The 21344-nt window shown below is 45.3% G+C and overlaps 1 protein-coding gene and 1 pseudogene across 1 annotated transcript in view; one reads left to right on the forward strand and one right to left on the reverse strand.

The window, feature by feature from the left end:
* LOC130033951 (39S ribosomal protein L32, mitochondrial-like) overlaps positions 1-4068 on the forward strand; it is a 44149-nt pseudogene extending 40081 nt beyond the window's left edge.
* BABAM2 (BRISC and BRCA1 A complex member 2) overlaps positions 1-21344 on the reverse strand; it is a 417702-nt gene that overhangs the window by 317891 nt on the left and 78467 nt on the right. The window contains exon 4 of the mRNA XM_056123586.1: positions 9269-9363. Coding sequence (XP_055979561.1) covers positions 9269-9363 — 95 coding nt within the window. The remainder of the gene's footprint in view (positions 1-9268; positions 9364-21344) is intronic.

Raw genomic sequence — 21344 nt, forward strand, 5'->3', positions numbered from 1 at the left:
CTGTGGAAAGGAACTCCAGGCAGACAAGAATGAAAAACGGAGAATAGCAAGTCCTCAGGGAGAAGTAGGCTTGGAGTCAGGAAGATTCAGGACAGCAAACATGGAACAGGAGGAGACGGGGGCGGGGGGCGGGGGGCTCACAGGCGGGGTGGGAGAGAGCAGCACGTCCATCACTGACCAAAAGCCTTAATTCCAACCATCCTCTAAATATCATCCTCTCTGATCACGGTGGAGTGTCTGTCTTAATTTACCGATCACCTCACAGTGGAGACTGTAACTACCCTTCAGTGGTTCCAATATGGAATCACACACTACCTGCACACGTTTGTCTCCATGTATTCTGAGCTCCCTAAGACTTAGACTTCCTTAGGTCAAACTCTCTGTAACAGTGTCGGGCGCATTAAGCAAGCTGATAAATGCTCGCAGACAGGACTTCTTCCACCGCGTCACTGAGGCTTTAATGCTTTTTTTCCCTAGCAAAGAAGGGCCCCGGGAAGGTAGCCCTTTATTTGTAACAGGACACTTAAAACAGTCCGCCTAAGCCATAAGACAGAATATGGGAAAGTTGTTCCAACTGGCCAGTTCACTGAAATTGCAGAGAAAGCTCTTTAACTGCAAATGCTGAGGGCTTGAAGGTCCAAGTAAAAGTGCAAATCACAGGAAGTTCTGCTAGCAACAACTGCTCTGATCGAGAGGCAACTCTTCTCGGTGTCCTGGATGATGATCCTGATACAACTGTACACAACTTTTTGGATAAATTTGGTCGTCCAAACTTTCCACAGCTACCCCCCAACCCTTCTTGCTTCCCCTGTTCTGCATCATGTTGTACTTCCTTGATTTTTCTCATGGTGTCTGTTGAATGAATAAAGCTGTCTGTCTCCCCACTAGCAAGGGAACACTTCCCCAGTCCAGTCTGACTCTACACCCATCACCTAGGTAAATACAGTCAATACAGATTCCTTATATGATCTGCTAAGCAAATAATTAGCACATAGAAAGGACTTACACCACAGAGCAATGAAGCAAGTTTTCAACACATCTACCAGAATTTATCCACTTCAATCTCAAAAGGAACTCCAAGAAATATTATTACAATACAGCTCCCATCCCATAATCATCTTGGGAAATTATTTAAGTTTAAAGAATCAAAGAAAAAGCAATGTCGCTTTTTAAAAATTCAATGTCAATATATAAATTGCCCAACTTCTGCACCAAATTGATTTGCCTCAAAAAGAGAAAGTAGAAAAAACTAAAGAACCTGTCTATAGAGAAATTTTTGCTCAGTGATAGATTAAAGACTTGATAGCAAAACTTGGAGCTAAAGGCATGCTAATACAAAAATCAATATACAAATCACAACTTTTTTTGGCGTGGTTTTGGTTTGGGGCCACACCCCACAGTGCTCACGGGCTACGCCAGGCTCTGAGCAGGGGTCCCTTCCAGAGGTACTTGGGGAACCATGCAGTGCCAAGGGTCTAGTCTGCTTCATCCTTAGTAAGCCCTCCTCTCCCCTCCCCTCCCCTCTCTCCCCCCGCCTCTCTCTCTCTCTCTCTCTCTCTCTCTCTCTCTCTGGCCCTGCTGACTGAGGAAATTTCCTGTTTGCTTGTGCATTTTGTTTTGTGTTGCTATTGTTGGGGATGCACTCAACAGTGCTCAGAGATTACTCCCAGCTCTGTGCTCAGGGGTTAATCAGAGCAGAACTAGGGGACCATGCAGTGCCTGGGATTGAACCAGAGTCTCCCCTGGCAAAGCCTGCTATGCACTATTCAAGATGATCACTTCTATTTCTATACAACAACAGTGTGAAACAAAACCTCATAACAAACAAGTTCATTACAGTTAGCATCCAAAAAATAAAATACTTAGGAATTTAACAAAACATCGAACTTTTACTCTGAATATGAATAAACATTCTTCAAAGATATTAAAAGGGGTAAGAAAAGGGAAAGATATTTTATGTTCTTGGATCATTAAAACTTAACATTGTTAAGGGAGCAATTAATCATTAGCTCAATTTACAGATTTGATAAATCCCTATCAAAATACCAACTGCATTTTAATGGACTTAATTCTAAGTTAAATGTGAATATCAATATAGAAATAAAGAACCTAAAACAGTCTTGTAAAAGTACAGTGTTGGAAAATTCATGCTTCCCAATTTCAAAACTTGTGACCAAGTCACAGCAGTGCAACTCCCATCAAAATTCCAAAGACACTCTTCAAAGGCTTAGAATAAATACTAAAATTTATATGGAATCCTAAGACTTCCCAAATATCCAAAGCTATTCTTAAAAAAACTGTAAGATGGAGTATCACATTCCCTGACTTTAAATTGTATGTTGAAACTACTGAAATCAAACCGCCGTGGTGATGGGGCCAGAGCGACAGAACAGTGGGGAGGGCGCTTGCCTAGCCAACCCGGGGCAATCTCCGGCATCCCAGATGATCCCCTGAGCACCACCAGGCATAATTCCTAAGTGCAGTGCCAGGAGTAACTGCTGAGCATCACCGGGTGTGGTCCAAGAAACAAAAACAAAACAGAACAAAAAGACTGTGTGGTAAAGAATAAAGATGGATTCTCGAACCAATGGAATAAAATTGGAATCCAAAGGCAAACCCTCAGATTTACAGATAGCTGATCTATGACAAAAAAAAAAAAAAAAACTGCATGAAATGGAATAAGGCATGCCTCTTCAACAAATGGTTTTGGGGAACCTGGGAGAGAGGGAGAGAGGGAGGGAGGGAGGGAAGGAGGGAGAGAGGGAGGAAAGGAGGAAGGAAGGAAGGAAGGAAGGAAGGAAGGAAGGAAGGAAGGAAGGAAGGAAGGTCAAATCCCTCTAGCACACCATACACAACTGTAGCACTGTCCTCCCGTTGTTCATCGATTTGCTCAAGCGGGCCCAGTAACGTCTCCATCGTGAGACTTGTTGCTACCGTGTTTGGCATATTGAATACGTCACGGGGAGTTTGCCAGGCTTTGCTGTGCAGGCGAGATACTCTCGGTAGCTTGCCGGGCTCTCCGAGAGGGGTGGAGGAATCGAACTTGGGTCGGCTGCGTGGGCCACATGCAAGGCAAACGTCCTACCCTCTGTGCTATCACTCCAGCCCAATTCACACCAAACACAATAGTTATTTCAAAATGGATTAAAGACCTCACGATTAGAACAAAATTCATAAACTCACTGAGGAAACATAGAATTCTTCAGGATGTGAACCTCAGAGGTATTTCGGGCTGGAGCCATAGTACAGTGAGTTGGGTGTTTGCCTTGCACGCGGCAGACCCGAGTTCAATCCCTGGTATGCCTTATGGTCCCCGAGCACCACCAGGAGTAATTCCTGAGTGCAGAGCCAGGAGTAACCCCTGAGCATAGCTGGGTGTGACCCAAAAAGCAAGAAGAAGAAAAAAAAAACTAAGAACCTTAGGGGTGTTTCTAATGATCTGACTCCACAACAGAAACTAGTAACAATAACAACAAAATGGGACCGTGTCCCTATAAGCAATAGATTATTATGCAGCTCTAAGTAAAGATAGGATCCTTGGAGGGCCCCGACATGGCCGGCCGCGCAGGCTTCAGCCCGGTCCGGCCGGCCTGCCATGCGGACCGGTATTAGCAGTCCAAAATCCAGCACTATGTACAGAACCAGCAAATGATACCAATGGAGATGAGATTTCCAGCCTTTTGGATAGTATCTTTTGGATGGCAGCTCCCAAAAATAGGCGCAGCATTGAAGTGAACCGGTGTAGAAGGAGAAACCCTCAGAAGCTTATTAAGATTAAGAACAATATAGACATGTGTCCTGAATGTGGCCACCTGAAACAGAAACACGTCCTCTGTGGCTTTTGCTATGAAAAGGTGCGCAAGGAGACTGCAGAAATCAGGAAACAGATCGGAAAGCAGGAGGGGGGGGAGGTCCTTTCCAGGCGCCCGCCTCAGAGACTGTGGTGCTTTACACGGGAGAGACACCGACTGAACAAGATAAGGGCAAGAGGATCATTGAACGAGATCAGAAGAGACCATCCTGGTTCACTCAGAATTGATAATAAAGATGCTTTACGGATCTGAGTTCGTGTGAAGGAGAGAAGACTTTTTGGTTTTGTTTGCGCTTGTTTTTAATATCATCAAGTGTAGCTTAAAATACTAAGTTTTGTCTGGATAATTTAGGGAGTTCTGAATCAATGGAAATGTTTGCTAGTATAAAACCTCGATGGATTAATGTCTACTTCTGTACAAGGTCTTAAGTAAACAAAATCTACAACAGAAAAATTAAGCAACTTCAAATTCATCACAAGAATTAAAGTGTTTTGCCTCTAAAAAAAAAAAAAGGATACGATCATAGGATCCTCTAGCTTGCTGCAACTTGGAAGGAACCGGAGGGGCTCATGACAAGAGAAACGCCGAGAGGAGGATAAACACCAGATGCTCACCCTCACCCGAGGCACACAGAGAAACAAAACTAGGGAACAGACAGTATCTAACAATGACAAGCCCTTGGCCTTACATTACAGGACTGAGATCACCAAACAGCGGAAGGAAGGAGGAGGGAAAGGAAGACCTGGACTAGAAGTAACATAAGGGCAGCGAAGGGTCTTGAGCATTTTGGTGGCATGAAGGCCAAACGACCATACACAAAAGCCATAAACATTAACACTACTGCAACCGTGATCCCGAAATAATACTTTTTAAAGTCACGGCATTCAAGTCAGCGTGGTCACTGGTACGAGGTTAAAACACAGATCAATGTAAAAGAACTGAGAATCCAGAAATAAACCCTCACACTGCCAGTCAACTGAATTTAACAACAATATCAAGAAGGAAAGTAGTCCTTTCAATACATTTGGCCTGAACGTCAGCATCTCGACATATAAAAGCACAAAGCAGCCCATATCTCAGACCAGACCCTGGGTCATGGGGAGGGAGAAAGACAAAGGAGAGGGACACATCCCATGTATCCACCATTGGATGAGTGGATAATAAAAGTGTGACACAGGGGCCTTAGCGATAGCACAGTGGGTAGGGCGTTTGCCTTGCACGCGGCTGATCTGGGTTCGATCCCTAGCATCCTATATGGTCCCCCTGAGCACCGCCAGGAGTGATTCCTGAGTGCAAAGCCAGGAGTAACCCCTGAGCATTGCTGGGTGTGAACCAAAAAGAAAAAAAAAGTGTGGCACAAATACACAATGGAATAATAGTCTGCTATGAACAAAGTCTGCTGCAACCCAGATGGAATTGGAGGCAGTGAATGCTAAGTGGAGTAAGTCGAAAGGAAAAAGAGAAATACTGGATGATCTCCCTCATATGTCCAACTCTAGAGAAACAAAGCAAGGAATTAGACAATCCCCAATGGAAACAAACCCTGAGACACTTAAAAAAAAGTTATTTGGGGGGCTGGAGATATAGGACCGCGGGTAGGGCGTTTGCCTTGCACGTGGCCGACCTGGGTTCAATTCCCAGCATCCCATATGGTCTCCTGAGCACCGCCAGGAGTAACCCCTGTGCACTGCCAGGTGTGACCCAAAAAGAAAAAAAAAGTTATTTGGGATTGCAAGGGTGGAGGCAAAGAGGGGGAAGTCGGGGGAGGAAATGTGGGACAGTGATTGAGGGTTATTGATGGTGGAGGCGGGCGGTTACACTACAAGCGTCAAACAATGATACGGAAACTGCCATAAACCACATTCCCTCAATAAATAATAAACATATTCAACTGGAAAAATTTAAATGTGCTTTCTAAAAATGAAAACATACCCTCTGATCCTGCAATTCCACTATCCGCATTCTAGCGGTATTTAAAATAGCCAAAATGTGAAAAGGCGAAAGGAGCGATCAATCCGACAGTTCGTAAATAAAATGCAGCATATGCACACAAGATTATTTGGCAGTTGACAAATGAAGTCGTGAGGCACGCCACTTTGAAAACAGTCTGTGAGACAGGGCATGGCAGTCGCAAAAGACCACATGGCCCAGAACAGACCAATCCAGAGGCCAACTGCAGAGGAGTTGGTGTCTAGCGCAGGCATGAATGGGGCTGGGAGGGGATGAGTCGCCTGTCGTGGAGTGACAACAATGCTCAGAATGTGACTGTGGTAAGGGTTGCAACACTAAGAATACACTGAAAAGAAAAAACGCATACGCTTGAAGCGGGTGATTTATACGGCCTATAAATTATTTCAATAAAGCTTGTTATTTAAAAAAATTAGGGCTAGCCCCAAAATAGAAGATGACACCTCCCTGGAAATAATGTTAAACCAAGGCAAATGGTCCTCTATTGGAGATGACATTGTAAAAGATGGATTCAATTAGTTGTTCCAGCGGTTCATAGACTAATAATTCACTTAAAATCATCCAGGGAATTCAATGACTCTTCAGCTCACTGAAGCATCTAAGTCAGAATGTCCAGTAGGGCTCATCAGTGTGGGTTTTTTTTAGCAGGTTTCTCCAATTATTCTAATGAACAGTCAGAATTGGGACCACTTTCATCCCCAGTCATCGGATGACTGCGCGACTCCCCACTATGCGGGAGAGACTTGTCTCTGGGTCCAGTAGCTACTTGCAATTTCCCAACCATCCGAAACTCTTAAAGTCCTTGGCAGAAATCCCCCTCCTGGGAAGAAGGGTTTGGGTAGACCACCTCACCTATTCTATTTACCTGAGAGGACCCTCTTTTAAAGCCGCTTCAAATCTCTCTTTGGACAGGAACGGGTTTAAACAAATGGGCTAAATAAAGGATCAGAATGAATCTCTCACACTCTGTTTCAAAATGAACCGTCTGGAAAGTAGATATTTTCTCAAATACCTAAAATTCAATAGACACTTCCATGTAAAATAACCCAGATAGAGGACTGAGTCAAATGCAAAAAAGTTTCATGATTTTCAAAATTTTTACGATAAAACCCAGACATTTCCGTCCCTGCCACGGGAACGGCTTTGGCCTAGATGCCCCGATTCTAAGGTACAGATTCATATCCCTCGGAAGCAGAAAAATGGACCAAATGGAGGGATTTTGGTCTCCACTGGACAGGTAATGAAATAAGTACTCCCTCTTCCTCCACACCCATCCAGAAACTAACCGGGTTATTCATGATTATACTGGTGCCCATCAACAGAAAAGGAACACCACCGAAGCTAGTGCTGAGGATACAATCTCATTTGCTGAAGCTGAGAGCAACGGCCTCCAGAGCCCCGCCTGCCCCAGGAATGCGGGCTGAGGAGCCGGCCTTGAACTTCAACCAGTCCCAGTGTTTGCATCAGATGACACTGAACCTCAAGGGCAGCTGGGTGGACATTAGTGGAAGGGGGTTACTGGTGACTTCAATGGGCCACTGGTCCATGATGAAACGCCGGGGAGTCTGTCCAAGGCCAAGAGCGAGGGAGAGGGAGGGAAAGGGGGCGGGGAGAGAAAGAGAGCACTACAGCTGTCCTCTCTGCCATCAATATGACTTCTGACATCTCCTCAGTTAATTTCTCAAAAATACTTGTGGCATTTTTACTCAGGAATTGCACATCAGAAGAGTGAGGTGATAACAGTAACTGACAGAATTACAATACGTCTAAGTCGACTACTAACACAGAAAAGCAGAATAAAACAAATCTCAAGGTCCTTCAGAGATCTAGAATTCGATGCTCTCGCAGTGTCTGCCATTAAATATATGCCCTGAAAACTGCAAAGACTCTTCAAAATTAAAAGTTGTGGCCACTTACTTATTGCCTCTCCACCACTGGGTCCCTTCTTGCACGCCCCTTGCTCCAAGCCCCTTTCTCTCCTTTGTAGTTTTGCGGCAGGCCCAGTTCCTCGCTCAATCTCACTTTAGTCCATCCCCAAACCACTTCTTGCTAGAAGTTTTTACAATCGTCACTTCCTGCACTGGCTCCAATCCGGCATCCAGTGCATTCTACAGCCTCAGCCCAAACCACCCTCTCACCTCCTCTTCACCCAGGTTCCCTGGAATCTAAGTCCTTCTTTGCCTGTCCACCAGCAAACATAAACTTCAGCACCTTCTTCTATGATACAGACTACACACTGCAGCTTCGTCAAATGCACTTCTGTCATCAACCTACAAAACACTCGACACACCCGACACTTTGTTCCCTTCTCATGGATGAGTCCAAGCCTCGGTCCTGCTAGGAAACCTTGTCTAATGCTCTTCTTACAAAACTCAGCTGGCGAACCAAACTGTGGCCATTAGCATGAATACAGGAAAGGTCCAAGGAGATCATTTTGCTTCATTTTCTTCTAGTAAGTCTTTTATTCAGTTATAGTACCAGTGAGAAAGTATCTACTGAGCCCTCACTTATATTACAAACACAATTTAATCATCTAAAGTAAAAGTTCGTATGTAATTGTTCCAAAATTTTCCAACAAATCTATATTACTCTGTCCAACAGTATTTTCACAGCTGTGTTCTAAACTAAAATACTCTAGGTCGGGTGATACTTCTTGCTTAATGCTTCCCCTTTTTAATAAAGGGGAGAGACAAGATTTCAAAGTCTGTCACCAAAACTTCAACAACAAAATGCTTAATGAAACCCAAAAACAGTCCAAGGGAAAAAAAAAATTCCGAACACTGTCAGAACAATAAAACCTCTTATGATCCCGGCGTGCTGGTGAAACTGAATTTGAACGGGGAAGAAGACTGTCGTTAGTTGGGTCAGACCTTTTGAACGAAATGGTGTGTATTCTGTCCCGGGTGCCAAGCAAAACACGTCGCTTTGATATAAACCGCATGTGCTCTGAAGCACCATCCCTTCTCTGCCTGATTTCAATCCAGAAACACTTCGCTCCAACAGCAAAGTCTTGGGCCGGGCTTCAGGCTGAACACTCAATCTGCTCTCTCCCCTCCCAGTGATACTGAGATAACGGGAAGACAAGGAAGACAAGTCCAAGGCTGTCACTTTCACTTCTCTACCCAAAACATGCCCTGGGGAGGGCCGAGGCATTCCCCTAACAAGCTCCGTGAGGAAGTGTTAGTAAACATTAGAAAATTGATTGCAGGCATGAAATATTAAGTCAAAGCAAAGAAAATGTTTTCAACGTGTCTCTTTAGGCCGAAGTAAAAATACTTGAACCAGTATGTTACGGAGTCTGAAACTGCAGAGAAAGGAAGAAGAAATAAATGGTTTTGGGACATAAAAAGTTGCACTTCTCCCCGAGGACAGAGGGAAACGGGGTGGAAACACGCCAAATGCTTGGCGAACTGAGCTAGTAAGCATTTGTCAAAAGCTAAGTTGATGTTTATTTCAACAAATAGAGCACGAGGAAGTGTGGTACTCACATGCAAAGCTGAAGGATCTGGAAGGAACTCAGCGTCTTCCCCAAAGATGAAATCCGGGGGCAGCTCCGGGTACTGGGCATTGAAAATGATATCCCCTGAAAGAAAAAGACAAGGTCAGGTCCTGCTGATTTGGGCTAGTCTGATTTTCCGAGGCCTGCATTACTGAAACTTCTACACAAAGTTCCTATTAGTTGAACAGAAAACTCTGCAAAGTCGTTTTTGAGTGAATAATGCTTCAAGAATTCCAAGGGTCAAAATAGCCTCACTTAAATTAAGAGCCACAACATGTAAAGAGTTTTGACCTCACGGCAAGTTATAAATGCAAGCAAATGCATAGAAAACTAAAAACAACTATATCTGAAGTATGTGCAGATTTTTTCTTACAGTATAACATTATAGTACAGACACTGCAGCTAATTAATGCTTGTCCCGAGGGGCTGATTCTCTACAGTTCCTGTCTGGGAGAAATGACCCATCCAAACCTGTGGATGGGAACACCTGGCCAGCGTTCAGCGTCAGGTTTACTTTGACAAGGTTTCCCAATTGTCTGTTGGCCCCAATGAGACCGCCTAAGTTTTAACTTTACACTCTAGACTTTAACAAATAAAAGGGGGCTATCTAATAGTACTGAAATCAGAGGCTCTGGGGCTGGAGTGATAGCACAGCAAGCAAGGGCATTTGCCTTGCACACAGCTGACCCGGGTTCGATCTCCAGCATCCCCTATGGTTCCCCCGAGCTCCGCCAGAAGTAATTCCTGAGTACAGAGCCAGGAGTGACCCCTGAGCATCGCTGGGTGTGACCCAAAAGGCAAAAAAAAAAAAAAAAAAGAAAAAAGAAATCACAGGCTTCTAGAGAGGATAAAGAGGCAGCTTGCCTCAAACCACGTCTGGTAGAGTAAGCGCTCAATAAATGATACTACTGCTACCTGTATTACTCATGTTATTTCGGGACATACAGAAAATCACCAGTCAGTTCTTGGGCCTCTCTGTTCTCCTTGTCTTTCCTTGACTCCCCCATTCTCCACACGCTGCAAGAATCAGCATTTACCTCCCACTAATACCAACAAGCAGATCTGCATGGCAACCACCAAACACACCTCTGGGCTCCGCATGTACATACGCCCGTATACATGCACAGACCCCTGCACTCGGCACACACACACCTACATCAGTTCATTCACTGTGACAGCTCCCATAGTAATTATCAGGGTGATACCGAATGGCAACGTTAACTCGAGTTTTCATCTCTCCATGTTCCCTGCACTTCAATGTCGAGGGCAGCAAGTCTGAGCCCACGGACAGGACACGTGGTCCCCTTCTCAATTCCCTGCTCGCACGCCTTCCTGCTAGTCCCAGACTGCCCATCTGGGAACGTCAGTGACATCTTCCAGCAGAACCACACCTTTTACACTCCTAGCGCTAAGCTGTCTCAATGCCGTGGAGTTGTTGAGTTTTGGGGGGGGGGGTGTGTGTCTTGGAGGTCATACCCAGTTGTGGTCAGGGCTCATTCCTGACAGGCTTGGAGGACCGCAGGGAGTGCTAGGGAATCGTACCCAGGGTGGCCACGTGCAGGCAAGTGCCCTATCACTATACTCCGGCCCTAAGCTGTCTCTCAACCAAGTTTTCCTACTGCATCCAAACACAGATGACCTAGCTCAGACATTCACACATCCACCAAACAAATATAAACTATGCAAGAAGTCACAATCAAATAACGCCGCTCTTGAAACAAACTTAACTCTCGAACCCTCTGAACCAGTTCTGCATTGCTACCAAGTTAAAGTACTAAGCTGACTCCAAACTTCTTAATCCAAACAATTCAGTGATCCTCTGAGGTCGAATGGAGTAAAGGGAAACTTTGAAAACTGATAATGAGTACCATTTGAGAGAGAGAGAGAGAGAGAGAGAGAGAGAGAGAGAGAGAGAGAGAGAGAGAGAGAGAGAATTCAAGGCCTTGAAGAGAAGATGTTCCTACTCAGTTCTCCACCTTCTTGCTACCGGTAAGCCAGTACCAAAAGTCTATTTCAGTGACTAGGGAACATTCCTATCAATGCCACCAAGTTAAAATGCTTGTCCCCCTTATTTAGTTCTTAGCCACCATTTACAAGTTCACTCTTAGATACTTTTGCATGAAACCCTCTATAATATATCAGGCACAATGTGATGTTATTTCTAAAACTCAATAATAACCAGGGCTGGAAAGCTAATATCGCTGAGAAGGCACTTGTCTTGCAAGCGGCTGACTGGGGTTGGATCCCTGGAACCCCATAGGGTCCCCTGAGCCCGCCAGGAGTGATCCCTGAGCACAGGTGAGAGTGGCCCGAAAACCAAAGAAATAAGAATCAAACAAAAATTCAACAGAAAATCTGCTGTATGTCACCCTCTTCAGTATGTAACTGTCATCATTGTTATTATTCCTTCAGTTATTTTTAAAATTTCATACTCAACACATGCTCCCATGAGGCGCTATCCCAGACAGGACGATTATCCTCACAGAGCCACTTCAGTGAGGCAGACATCCACATGCAACCACAAACACACAGCACCAGAAGCTTCGCACACACACGCTGCCCTTCCAAATGCCCTGGAAGCATTCAGGGAACAGACATGCTCTTTGTCTTATTTCCTGTCTCCAACAGGGAAATATTCAAGCAATCCTGAGGAAGAACGAAGTTGGAAGACACACACTGGCCAGTTGGAAACTTGGTATAAAGCCGCAATCATTCCCAAAGTGTGCCGCAGGCTCCCAGCCGGGCACACAGACCGATGGAATGGAACTCTGGACACCAACCCACACATCTATGCCCCGCTGGGGCACTCGACAAGGAGCATTAGCAAGCCCTCGCACCATGCTAATGAGAGAGAGAGAGAGAGAGAGAGAATAAAATAACAATGTGACATCAAATCAAATGGAGAAAGAAAATATAACAAGTGTTGAAAAGGAGAAAATGGAACGTTGAGTAACCCTAGTGAGAGAGTAAAGCCGTGCGGTCTCTACGGAAAACAGCGTGGTGATGCCCCAAGATGTCAAGGAAGAATTGTCATCTGATCCTACCACCACTCTCTGGACAAAGAATAACAGAGCGAAAGTGATGTCTCAGAGAGAATTCTCAGGTTCACAGCAGAATTATGGGCTGGAGCGATAGCACAGTGGCTAGGGCGTTTGCCTTGCATGCGGCCAACTTGGCCGACCCAAGTTCGATGCCTTCGTCACTCTCAGAGAGCCCGGCAAGCTACTGAGAGTATCTCGCCTGCAAGGCAAAGCCTGGCAAGCTCCCTGTGACGTATCTGATATGCCAAACACAGTAATAAGTCTCACAGTGTTACTTGGGTCCGCTCAAGCAAATCGATGAACAACGGGAGGACAGTGCTATACTGCTATAGCAGAATTATTGATAACAGCCCAGTGGAAGCAACCAGCATGCATCCGCTGAACGGATAAGCAGAATGTGTTCGACACATACAATGGAATGATGAAACAGTCCATCTACACAAAAGACATTCTGGGCTGGGAAGGACTTGCACAGGGTGGCCCTACTGGTCATCAACACTTAAGTCTATGCAGTTTCCCATCAGGAGCCCCAGCCCTGAGGCCCCAAGCTGCGAACAGAGCATGTTCTGAAGAGAGGGCCTGACTCCCTGAGCACCACTTCCAACGTACCCCACCCCCAACCCACACCAAAAAGGAAATTCTGAGACATGCTAGAACATGAATGAGCCTCGAGGTTATCAGGTTAAATGAAAAAGGCCCCAGAAGCCTATAGTATGGCATCTCCTCTTGGTGCAGTACCCAGAGTCATCAAATTCACAGTCACAAGAAGAAGAGTGCCAGAAGGCAAGACACAGAAAAAATGAGGATTATGTCAGGGGCGTGGGTTTCCGGATTGCAAGAAGAAGGGTGATGGAGACTGGACCACAGTGTGAATGCACTCGGCACACGAGATAAAGGTTTTAATCTAGTAAGATGGGGTGGAGGTGGGTGGGGGGGAGCAAATGAAACAGGCACATGGAGCACATGTGAGAGTCCCAGGTCCTAAAGTGCGTGACCCCTAGTTTGTTTTTATTCATAATTTTTTGGGGGGTGGGGGGTCACACCCAGCAATGCCCAGGGATTACTCCTGGCTCAGCACTCAGGAATTACTCCTGGTGGTGCTCGGGGGATCATATGGGATGCTGGGGATCGAAGTCGGGTTGGCTGTGTGGAAGGCAAACACCCTACACGTCGTTCTATTGCTCCAGTCCCTCATGACCCCTTGTTAGCGCTGTAACTAAAAGGGTGCAAGCACCTCAGCACGCATGTGCCTGCAGCAAGCCTGTATGTAAACAATACAGACACATGGGTGAGCACTGCCCCGAGAGCATCACCCCCACCCCCACTCCCATCACTGCAGAAACAGCAACAAAGGGAAGGGAGGAAGGAAATGAAAACAACAGAAAAGCAAATGATAGAGAAATCAAACTGGTTTTAAAACAACCGAGGGAGATACCACTGCCACGTGGACTCAACTCATAAAGACCGATCTGAAGTGATCGCACGGCGGGGAAAGTGCTTGCCTTGCACGCGGCCAGCCCAGGTTCAATCCCTGGCACGACACACAGTCCCCAAAGGAGCGCCAGGAGTGATCCCTGAGCACAGAGTCAGGAGACAGTCATGTCATGAGCGCTGCCCAAAAGGCAAACAAACCAAAAGGAGACAAACATTGTATACCGAAACTATGATCACTTACAAAAGTCAAATAATAACAAGTGTTGGTGAGGATGTAGAGAAAAATGGAACCCTCGTGTATTGCTGGTGGGAATATAAAAGGTGCCACAAGTTTGGAAAACGGTCTGTCTCACAAAATTTTAAAGAGATACACAGTATGGCCCACGTTTTCCACACCTTCAGTCTCAATAGCTGTAAGCATGTGTGCGCACAGAACCTGCACACCAGTATCTGCGGCAGATGGACACTGATGAACATATATAAACACAAGTGTACAGAGGGATCTTTTTCAAGTACAATGAAACAGAGCACAAACACACGCTAGGGTGTGGATAAGCCATGGTAACTTTATGCCCCTGAAAACAGCCAGACCAGGAGGGTCACTGCATCATGATCACAAGACAATTGTATTTGCGTGGACCAGCCAAACCCTGAAGCTCACAGACAGTGGATGAACCTGGGAAGGGAGGAAGGGCCTGACTGCTAGTGAGTAAGAAGCTTCTTTCTATGCCACTGCAAAGGCTCTGAAAAGAGTGCTCATGACTGCGCAAGCCTTTAAATGCCCCGAAAGGCACTGAGTAGTACATTTACATGGAAATTGTGTGGCATCTGACCTGAATCTCAAGAAAAGTGTTGTTTTTCTAACCTGATGCAAAAATTTGGTCCATTTTAATTTAACCTAAACACACACCAAAAAAAAAAAAATCAGCAACTGTTTACTCAAAGGTTATCAGTAATTTTTTTCAAAAAATAAAATCATCTTAAATGCAATCTAGAGTACTTCCCTTTCAAAAGAACAGTGCGTGGAGTTCATGCCCAATTCAATCAGCTAATCAGTGGCTGAATAAATAGCAGTACTCCTACATAAAAAATAAATATAATAAAATAAAAGGGATGGGAAAAAAAAAGAACAGTGCAAGGGGTGGGGAGATAGTCCAATGAGTAAGGGGCATGGGTCGCACCCGGCTGACCTAGGTTGGATCCCCAGCACCCACATGGCCGCCCAAGCCACCCCAGGACGATCCCTGAGCACAGAACCAGAAGTAAGCCCTGTGCACCACTGAGTCTGTCCCAAAAACCAAGACGTAAAAGCAAAATAAACATAAATTAATTTTAATATCTTTCAGAATCTCACTCTTCCATTTCAGAACTTCCCCAACTCTTATCTTTGACCTCAAAGAGCTCCTGAAACTCTTTGCCTCGATACTCTGTGGCCTCTTTGATATTAAATGTGGCAGTGCTCTCTTGCTATGGAGAACAGTCCATAAATCAGTCAAGAGCGTTTATTAAAAATCCGCCATGCACAGATGCACATATTGGCCACCTGGGGAGTTATACAGGAAGTAGAAGACGTAGCACCTGACCTCGAGGCAGAGAAGGTAGAGGAAAGACCAACATAAATCAGAAAGAAGAGCAATAACGCTGCACTTCCTTTATTTCACCCTGGAGGAGACGAAGTACACAAAGAACACGAAGTACAGATTACTTAGATACTGCTTACTTCAACTTTCATAAAAGAGAAGAGTAGGCAGGAGAACAATGAAATGAAAATAGGATCAGAGGTAATATGGGGTAAGGTTCAAAAAAACTAAAGTGATGGAGACATTGGTGGAGGGCAGTGGGCACTGGAGAAGGGACTGGTGTTGGAACACTGTCAGCCCGAAACTCGATCATCACCATAACTTTGTAATTTATGGTGATACAAGTTTTTAAATATAAGTTAGAAAAAAACGTAAGACAATGAAACACAATGGCTAGAATGGCTGAGACCATCTGACAACAAAAGGGCCATTTCAAGTTTTCTTTTTCAAGTCCGGGAAATCGCTCAGGGGTTGTGTATGCCAGGCAGGCAGAGGGCCCTGGGTTCAAACACCAGCATCCATGACCCCACAGGCCCCCAAGAGGGGCCCAGATGATTTCCTAAGCACCACAGACAGGAGAGACCCCCCCCCACCACAACACCAGCAGGGAAAACACACAGTTGACCATCTGAGTGGAGAAAAGAAATAGTATCCTCAATGAACCATCGTGGGGAAAGGTAAGATTGTTAAATTTTGGCCAGACCCCTATCTTTACACCACCCACAAAAAAAAAAACTCATTACAAATGAAATTAACTGCTTAAATACAAAACCTGAAACTATCAAACAATTATAAGAAAATCTCGGGGAAAAACTACTCCCCATGGAACTTTGGAATAATTTTTATGGATATAACACCGAATGTTACTGGTATTTGGCATATTGGGTACGCCACGGGGAGTTTGCCAGACTCTGCCCTGTGGGCAGGCTACATTCGATAGCCTGCAAGTTTGTCCAAAGTAGGAATGAGATAATAAGATGTCATAAAAAGATGTCCTGATAAGAATATAATCTCAGGGCTAGGATGAAAGAGACGTTACTGGGGCCTGCTCGAGGCAATCGACGAATAACAGGATGATGAATGAATGAATGAATGAATGAATAACACCGAAATCACTGCAACAAAATGAAAGTCAAGTGGAATGGCATCAGAACAAAAAGGTTTTGCACAGCAAAACCATCAACAACGTGGAAAGCTAACCTACAGAACAGGAAGAAAACATATGCAAACCACAGGCCAGACAACAGAGTGATGTGCAAACATAAAGATCTACGTAGAGAACTCATAAGTAAATGGCAAAACTCAAGTGACCCAACCGAAAAGGGGACAGGTAACGAGGCCCAGAGAAATGGCTCAGTGGGCTGAGCACGGGCGTCGGCATGCATGAGGCCTGGGTTGGATCTCCACCACCCCAGAGTTCCAGGACAGCACCCAGAGCAACCCCCACCTCCAGAGCAGCCACCCCAGGGAGCAGCCTGTGGGCAAAAACCAAAACTCAAACCAAAAAAAGAGGGCAATGGAGGCCAGGATGTATGGCTCAGTGGTAGAGTTTATGCCTTGCAGGTGTGAGGTGCTGGGTTCAATCCCAGGCACCGCAGTAAATAAAGAAATAGGCAATGACATGAACAGACCTTTTCCCAAAGATGATTTCAAGCATGGATACTGGGGAAGATTTCTGCTCTGTGTGACTAATCAGCCAGGAACGTGTCGGGCCCAGCACAACAGGCTCCACGCAGCTCCTGGCAGGATGGCGACTGCCACAGAGATGTGAGCAACAGTGCCAGAGAGGGCGCAAGGCCCTCCCAACATGGCTAGGGAGACTTGAACCACAGCGTCACCGGGAAAAATTGGATAACGGTACTATTTTTGTGATCACTGTATCACTGTCATCCCATTGTTCATCAATTTGCTCGAGCGGGCACCAGTAACGTCTCCATCCATCCCAGCCCTGAGATTTTAGCAGTCTCTCCTTACTCGTCCTTCCTAACGGTGCCATACTGGAGGCTCTTTCAGGGTCAGGGGAATGAGACCCGTTATTATTAAGATTTTGGCATAACGAATATGCCACGGGGAGCTTGCCAGGCTCTGCCATGCAGGCGGGATACTCTAGGTAGCTTGCCAGGCTCTCCAAGAGGGACAAAAAATGTACAGAAGAGAATACAAGCAGGTATGTTAAAACCAAACACATGTGTGCTGCTTTAGGTAAGTCAGTGGGCTAGACTATAAAAGGAGATTTTTGTGATCAAGATATTAAAATCAGAGGTCACCTAAGATACAGAAATTATCTGGGGATATGCCCAGAGAGTCAGGCACACTAGCTGGAAAAGGTCTGAGCACCCCCGTTCCCGCTAACTCTGCAGCATAACTGACTGGCCAAGACAGGGGAACAACCTCAGCGCTCACTGACAAATGGATACAGAAGGTGTGAACCCAGTGTGTATTTGGAGCGACAGCACAATGGGTAGGGTGTCTGCCTTGCATGCAGCCGACCCAGGTTCGATTCCTCTGCCCCTCTTGGAGAGCCCAGCAAGCTACCAAGAGTATTTCGCCCGCATAGCAAAACCTGGCAAGCTACCCATAACATATTCTATAAGCCAAACACAGTAACAAGTGTCACAATGGAGACGTTACTAGGCCCGCTTGGGCAAACTGATGAACAACGGGAGGACAGTGACAGTGACAGTGATACATATTAATAGCACCGCGCTGTAGCACTGTCCTCTCGTTGTTCATCCATTTGCTCGAGCGGGCCCAGTAACGTCTCCATTGTGAGACTTATTGTTACTGTGTTTGGCATATCGAATACATCACAGGGAGCTTGTCAGGCTCTGCGCAGGTGGGCGAAATACTCTTGGTAGCTTGCCAGACTTTCCGAGAGGGGTGGAGGAACTGAACTCAGGTTGGCCCGGTGGGCCGCGTGCAAGGCAAACGCCCTACCCACTGTGCTCATGCATATTGATAAGCTGTGAAAATAAGTGGATCTTGCCATTTACAACACCAAAGTTAAGTGAAAGGGGAAAAGTGGACACAAGAAACTAACGTACTGAGGCCAGAGCTAGAGTACAATGAGTGAGGAGCCAACCTAGGCTTGATCCCCAGGATTTTATGTATTCCCGGGTATTCTGAGCCCGCCAGAGTGATCCTTGAGGACAGAGACATGAGTAAGCCCTGAACACAGTCAGGTGTGAACCCCCACCCCACACCCCAAAAAACACAGAAAAGAAACTAACTTCTACATGACCATTCTTCAAGAGTTGATTTTTCTTCTTAGTTATTTTTGCTGTTACTTATTTTTTAGTGTCTTCACTTAGTCTATAGCTAACCTAAGGTTTTGAACCGCAACCACAAGGAGAGAGGTGGAGAGGCAGAGGAGAGTGGAAAGTATTTGTTCCTTTTTATTCAAAACTGATGGGGATGGGTGGGGGTAGCAGCCACCCCCAATGGTTCTTGGGGGCAACTTCCATCTCTATACTCTGGAATTGCCTTAGACAATGCTTTAGAGGCCCATGCAGTGCTGGGATGGAACCAGGGTCTTCCACATGCAAACTACATGCTCAGCCCCAAGAACCGTCTCTCTGGCCATGGAACTGATCATCTTAAACAGATAATTATAATAAAAATGATTAATGTTAATATTAATGATCAGGGGCTAGAGCAATAGCACAGCGGGTAGGGCGTTTGCCTTGCACGTGGTCAACCCAGGTTCGATTCCCAGCATCAGCCCACATGACAGACCCTCCTAAATTATCAGTAATGACCTCTTCTTGCAATCTTGCCCAGGTCAGTTACTTCCGCAGTTTACGGGAAATTAAGCTACATGAGGAAAGCTGCTGTTACTGATTCTTAGAAACTTAAGACTCATTAGGAAAGGAATAGAATGTTCCATTTTCAGATATTATGTCTTAAATGAACCTTTAACCTCAAAGTTTTGCATACTTATGTCAAATGCATAAAGGAACAATACTTTAACCCACGTTATGAATTAGCATTACTTTATTGAGTAATAAATATTCTACTGCAGAGCATTTTCAGTCTTAATAATGCTCAAAGGCATATTCACAAACTGTTTCATTAATACAATTTATTACCAATTCTTTTTTAATGACTACAATGCTTCTGACACCATAAAAAGTAAGCTTTCTCAACCTTTCTGGGATTTTATTTGTGTTTTTAACTGTCACGAGGAATTAACTGATTTTAAAACATATCAACAATGACCACTCGTCACGAATTAGTGAAAAACTGGGAAAATTAAAACAAAGGAAATAATAAGTCTGAATTTTTATAAACACACTCTGTTTGGGGTTAGCCTGTAGAATGCTATGCATTTACGTTTCGTATTCTTTTAACTATCACAGTAAGATAGATTGAAAGGTAAATTTAAGCATACTGAATAAGTAATTTTGCACACATGCAGGGGTGGCCAGGGAGGGCAGGGGAAGGCACTTTCATTTGAAGGATACTAAATAAAGGACGTGAAATGAAAAGCAACAGAAGTACTCTTGACTAATTCTTCTTTAATTGATGGAGCTCTTAAGAAGGATAACAAGAATAACAAAAAAAAACATTAATCCGAAAAGATACGCGTATACCTATGCATTCCGCAGTGCTATTCACAATAGCCAAGCCTAGGGAACAACTAAATACCCAAGAGCGTATGAATGGACAAGAAGCTGCGGATACTACATGCAATGGAATACTCAACACTCAACCACAACAACGGACAAAGCCTTTCAATTCACTACAACTTGGATGGAACCGGAGGAAATCACACCAAGTGAAGTGGGTCAGAAGGAGCAAGACAAATACTGGATGATCTCATATGCGGAGCAGAAATTGAAACACAGCTAGGAAAGGGACAATGGCCAGGAAACATATTCTTCCATGCGGTCAGAGGCTGCAAGGAGCGTGGGGAGGCAGCCGAGGAGGAGCCCGGGGCGGCGGGGGAGGGGCGCTGGCACTCTGCTGGTGGGTGCCTGGGTGCCGTGCACTGTAAGTCTAAGGCTACGGCAAACCATTTTCAAACCTTAGCAGAAAAATGAAAGATGAAAGGAAGGGCTGCAGAGAGCTTAACAGCATGAGCACGTGCACTGCATGGGGGTGGTCCAGGCTCAATTCCTGGCCCTGCACCGTTCCCCCAACCAACCAAGGACTACTCAGAGCAACCCCCAAACTCGAAATCAAGAGTGGTACCACAGGGCAACCACCGATGGCCCTTACACCCAAAATAGTAAGTAAATAATAAAAATCTTTATTTTTTTTTTATTTAAAGGAGGGCCACGGCAGTAGAACAGCGGGTAGGGCGCTTGCCTTGCCTGTGGCTTGCCTTGCCTGTGGCCTGTGTGCCTTGCCGGGTTCGATCTCTGGCATCCCCTATGGCCCTCCGAGCACTGCCAGGAATAATTCCTGAGTTGCTGAGCCGGGAGTAACCCCTAGGCACCGCCAGGTGTGACCCGAAAAGCAAAGATAAATAAATTAAATTAAAATTCAAAGGTTATATATGACCACGAAGACTTAGATTAATATCGGCAGAATGAAAGAAAACTTTTTCTAATTTTAAAGATTCATCACTTAATTTCATACATATATATATATATTTTTAGCATATCCAATACACTAAGTTGTGTCACTAACAGCAAATGTGTTCCAAGATTCTGCTCCTCAGAGCTTGAGCTCTAAGCTAAAGACCTGCGGCTTCTGAGCACATGTTTCACATGCAAGAAGCTCAGGTTTGATCCCAGATATGTCTCCGTTCTCAGAGTCACCCCGAGTGACCCCCACATCCCCAAGCACAGAGCTGGGAGCAGTCCCTGAGCACTGACAGGTGAGACTGAAACAAACAAAAGCTGGCCATCTGGAAAGTCTGGTGTTAGATACAAGACGTTTGTAAAAATGACTGTAACAACAACCAGCTAGTCCCAGAGGTGAGATCACATGGCCAGAGTGTGTGAAGTCCTGGTGTGACCTCCAGCAATGCACACCCCGCCACCCACACTGCCGGGTCAGCATC

This window comes from Sorex fumeus, unplaced genomic scaffold (genome assembly GCF_029834395.1).
Source record: "Sorex fumeus unplaced genomic scaffold, SorFum_2.1 ptg000006l, whole genome shotgun sequence".
Taxonomy (NCBI): domain Eukaryota; kingdom Metazoa; phylum Chordata; class Mammalia; order Eulipotyphla; family Soricidae; genus Sorex; species Sorex fumeus.